Raw genomic sequence first — 4,490 nt, 5'->3', positions numbered from 1 at the left:
ACCTCGGCTCCTGCTCACTGTTGTTCCATGACCACCCAGTGCGGACCCACACTGGAGAAGGAAAAGCGTGGCTGGGGCCCCACAGAATGCTCTGTACTGCGCGCCTCTGGGGCCAGGCGTGTGGGCTACACTAGGGATTGGGGCAGAGGTGGTCACAAGACCCTGCTGAGAGGGGTGACCAGTGAGGCTGAGGCCACAGGAGGGCACCCTGCTGGCACCTTTTAAGGGCCAGTCCAACCCATGGAGAGTCCACAATGAGATCACCAAGAAGTGGCAGTTTTGACAGCACAAGTAGCCGAAGAAAAGCAGAAAACAGGCCGCATCTGGGAGAAGGAGGTAGTTTATTGTTTCTGGGGGTCGCTGGGGACTTGGGGCTGGGTGGGGCTCACTGGTGTCCCCCAGAACTGGCGGTCACTTTGTGGCTCTGATTGTGGTATTCAGTGGCTATGTCCCCCACCAAGGACAGAAACTCGGAGAACTGAATCTTCTTATCCTCGTTCTTGTCTTTTTCCTCAAAGATGTGGGACAAGTAGTCTTTGCCCTGATTGTCCTGTGGGAAAGACACAAAACAAGGCTAATTTAGTCCCCAAAGTGTGGTGGATGGGATTGGAGAAGGAGGCAGAGACAGGGAGGGAGCACCTGGGGCCACACAGGTGCAGCTGGTGCAGATGGGTGGGGGCTAAATGAGGGGGGGGACGTCACCCTGCAGTCCCCTGGGGGAGGTTCCTTGGCCTCACAGTCACCGTGAACCAGAGAGCTGGTGCTGGTGAGCAGGCTCTGCCCAGAGCCCCACTGACCAATGAGCTGCTGGGTGGGTGGGTGGTCTCCAGACCCAGACCCACTCCCCCACCCACCTCAAGGACCTGATCCACCCTAAATTCCACCCAGCAACTTAAAAAAGGCCCTAGCCCTTGTCTCCTTCATTCTCAAGCGTCCTCTCCTGTCATCAGTCTGGCCTCCAGAATCTTCCATACACAGTTCCCTCTTCGTGCCCGCCTAGTCTCTGTGTCACCTAGTAACCCCCCTTTGTACCCAGTTCAGCACATTCTAACTGTCCCATTAAACCAGGGCTGTGGATGAGCTTTTGCATTGAAAAGAAAGGTGTTAAATTTTATGAGTGATGGAACTTCTGTTTCTCGCCTTGGATCTCAGAGAACCTAACAGAGGCGTGTAGAGGCTGGGCCTGAGCACGGGGCTCCAGTCTCCTGGATGGAGAGTGACTGGTGGGAGGGGGTCCACTCAGTGCTCTCCTGTCTGACCACCTAATCACTGCTCTTGATATCCATGCATCTTTACACTTTGCCATGTATATAATCTCTTACATACTGATAATGAGCCAGGATACAAAGTCCTTTTCAGCCATTTGCAGATGAAACAATGGAAGTGACTGGCCCAAAGTGTCACAGCAAAGTGTCCTCAGGCATGCCAGGGCCCAAGCCACCCTGAGAAGCTGCCCCAACTCACAGAGGCCTGGAGGAAGTTGGGGAAATTCTCCTTCAGCATCTTCAGCAGGCCCGGCTTGTCAATCGTGTCATCGGGTTTGACGTATTTGTGGAACAGGTCGATCATGCCCATCACAGACTTCTCAGCTTCAGTGCGGCTCATCTTGGTTTTCAAAGGAGCTGCCAGAGGGAAAGACAGTGGCTTTGTTATCCTTCCCCCAGGAGACGGTCTCTAGGTTCGGACAATGGGGTGGGGACTGAGGATCCAGTGAAGTGAGACTCAGGAGGTGCAGAAGGAGCTGTGTCACCCTGGGAGGTGGGATGAGATGTCACTCTAGGAAACCAAGAGTGAAACCAAGGCTGGGACCTGGGCCCACGGAGATCAGGGTCCAGAGGAGGTGGGGGGTGGGGGGAAACAGGGAAGCCCACTGTGGACAGCACCCCAGGATTCAGAAGCAGAGAGGGCAGAGGTCAACCACACTGGGAAGGACCCAAGCCAAACACAGCATTTCGATGACTCCACTCGTCAAAGAACTTCAAGTCCATCTCCTCCAGGGTCAGCGTCAGGTTTAGAGTTGTGGGGACAAAATAACATCCTTGCCAGTCTGGTCTGACCCCACCCCCCAGGCTGTTCTTGGAACGAGACCCCCAAGGAGCCTATTGTAAACCTAAAGCTCTATATGAAATGGACTGTGGGGGCTCCTGGAGGTGAGTGTGAGCAGGATGGGGAGTGTGAGCAGGGACACACAGCTGCTTGTCCTGACCTCTGGCAGAGGTTTTCCTGGACCATCCCCACCTGTGAAAAGGAGGGACTGGGGACCAGAGTTGGCATCAGATTGGAAATAAACAAAAACACCTGCCCCAGATTTAGGCTATTGAGTGGAACGTGGAGAGATAGGTTCCTTCAGATTGTCTGTAATTGGGAATTGTCTGACCTTGGCACCTCCCTGCTCTCTGGAACTCAAAGGTTAGGCCACATTTAAGTAAAAGGTTTTGCTTCCCAAAGCTGGTGCCTCCACCAACACCCTGGATCCCAAGCAGAGAAATGGGACAGTGCTGCCTTCACGTCCCAGACTGTCCAAAGTACCCAGGGAATGTGCATGGCTCACACGTGTGGGCATCTTACACAAACCACCATCACCTCCTTGTCTGAGAGAAGATCCTTGCTCTTATGTCACTAAGAGGAACCACCCAAGGCCTCTGCCAACTTGGCCAAAGCCAGAGCTGATCCCCGTGCCCAGAAGGTCGCAGGTCACTCCCTCAGCTGGGGAGGAGGTCGGGAAGCTCTGGTTGACCTGTCCCTGATCCAGGAGCACATCTTCTCACCAGGGTGAGGTGAGTGGGCATCCCAGGCCTGGGCTCAGGAGACCCCAAAAGACTCTGGCAGGGACACCCACTCTCCCCCGAGGTTGGGGTGTACAGTGGGTCTTCACCAACCCAGGGCCTGAGAGTCAGGTGAGTCCAGAGAGAAAAGAAGACAAGGAGGAGAGAGAGGGAGGGAGGGCCATTCCTGCATCTTCCACCAGGGATGTTTCCACAGGAGTTGTCCCAGAGGAGGGAAGGGAGCAGTGGGGCACACCGGGTCCAGCCGTCTTGTTGTGGATGAGGACCTTGGGACCTCAGTGGGAGGAAGTCACACAGCCCCGTTGGAGGCAGTGCTGAGACCGGACCCAGGCTCCCCAACCCTCTCCCATCACGCTTTCCCTGCTGCTGCACACCGCAGAACACGCCGGGCCTGAGCAGCTCTCCTGGCAGTGGGCTGCAGACTCACCTGAGCTGACGAGGTGTCACTGAGGAGGAGGATGCGTGTGCTGTGCATCTGGGCAAAGATCGGTTCCTTTATAAGGCTCAGTCTGGCTCCTCCAGGGGCTGGGAGCCCTGGGGCCATGTTTGCTGCCTGCTTCCTGGACCATTGCTCCACTCAGGTGGGTGGGACACACCTAGGAGTGAGTGTTCAGCATTTCCTGGTAAAACCCCAGGCAACTCCCAAGGGACAGGAGCCTTCGTCTGTCCCTAACTTGATCTGGGGCTGGGGGACAGTGGCATGTGTCATAACAGGACAGGCAATTTGATAGAGAAACCGGGTTTCTGGACACAGAGAGGAAGGGACTCTGAAAGGCAGCTTGTTCTGTGTCTGCTCGTCATCCAGTCCGTCACACGTTTGTCCTGACAGCTAACAACACTCTCTCCACTGGTTCATGAGCCCTTCGCTGTGCCAGGCATCAGCACACCTGCCGTGCTGACATTCCTCCTAAGTCCTCATAACCTTATGAGATGGCCTGTTACCCTCGTGTCGAGGAGGGGAAATCGAGGGGTTGAGAGGTAAGCAAACTTCCCGTGTGCATGAGGCCAGTAGAGAGCAAGGTCAAGGCGTGATCCCAGAGAAGCCAGATTCAAAACCTCACCCCTAACCCACTATTAAACATCTGGGGTCACTGTAGGGCCTGTGGAGTCAGAGTCCTGGGGAAGGAGGCAGGGTCACCACCCTCCTATCTTCACAGTGGGTCCTCACTGGAGCCCTAGGAGGCAAACAGGTGTCCTGACCCACAGTGACAGACCAGGGAACCCAGAGAGAATAGCTGCTCAGCACATGGCCTACTGGTGAGGGAAGACATGAGGTCCGAGCTCTGAGTCCTGATGTTAGCCCCATACTCTGGAACTTCACTCAGCAGTTCCAGGGGCTGTCTGGGCCCACCAAGGAAGTCACTGTCTAGATTCAGTGGTGCTGACCACCATGGAATGAACCTTCAGGCAGCAGATTGGGTAAAGTCGCCTCCCCACCCACGATGCTGACTTCCTATGAGGTCTCCAATGATGTTCTGCCTCCCTCTATGCAAAACAGTCTGCTCAGGAGTCAGTGGCCATGCCCTGGGGTCTGCTGTGTCCCAACCTGCTGTGGGAAGTCTGCCCAAGTGCAGGAAACAGGAGCTTGCAGATCAGGATGAGGCCTGGGACCTGCCCTGCTTACTCACTGAGGAGTTCTCGTTCCTGCTCCCTGCTCCCTTCCACCCCCCTCCCCTGAAGTGAAGGGACTGGTCAGGCCCGGGG

General features: G+C 55.6%; 1 protein-coding gene across 1 annotated transcript; it reads right to left on the bottom strand.

Annotated features, from left to right (window-relative positions):
• Window positions 1–356: 356 nt before the first annotated feature.
• Window positions 357–3,313, bottom strand: LOC118996792 (protein S100-A7-like). Its single transcript, XM_037060337.1, has 3 exons — window positions 3,214–3,313; window positions 1,465–1,622; window positions 357–550 (listed from the first exon to the last, which is right to left on the bottom strand). The coding sequence occupies exons 2-3, from the start codon at window positions 1,603–1,605 to the stop codon at window positions 386–388; spliced, it is 306 nt and encodes a 101-aa protein (XP_036916232.1). The 5' UTR covers window positions 1,606–1,622; window positions 3,214–3,313; the 3' UTR covers window positions 357–385.
• Between the last annotated feature and the right edge of the window lie 1,177 nt (window positions 3,314–4,490).

The sequence above is a fragment of the Sturnira hondurensis genome, unplaced genomic scaffold (assembly GCF_014824575.4).
Source record: "Sturnira hondurensis isolate 20B ecotype Veracruz unplaced genomic scaffold, ASM1482457v3 Scaffold0011744, whole genome shotgun sequence".
NCBI lineage: Eukaryota > Metazoa > Chordata > Mammalia > Chiroptera > Phyllostomidae > Sturnira > Sturnira hondurensis.
This window is presented reverse-complemented; position numbering and strand designations above follow the sequence as displayed.

What these genes read in the sequence shown, in the direction of transcription:
- LOC118996792 (XM_037060337.1), bottom strand. Translation starts at nt 1,605, where the DNA reads ATGAGCCGCACTGAAGCTGAGAAGTCTGTGATGGGCATGATCGACCTG. An exon ending in CCAACTTCCTCCAGGCCTCT is followed by an intron (nt 551 to 1,464) that starts GTGAGTTGGGGC and finishes TCTTTCCCACAG; the next exon opens with GACAATCAGGGCAAAGACTA.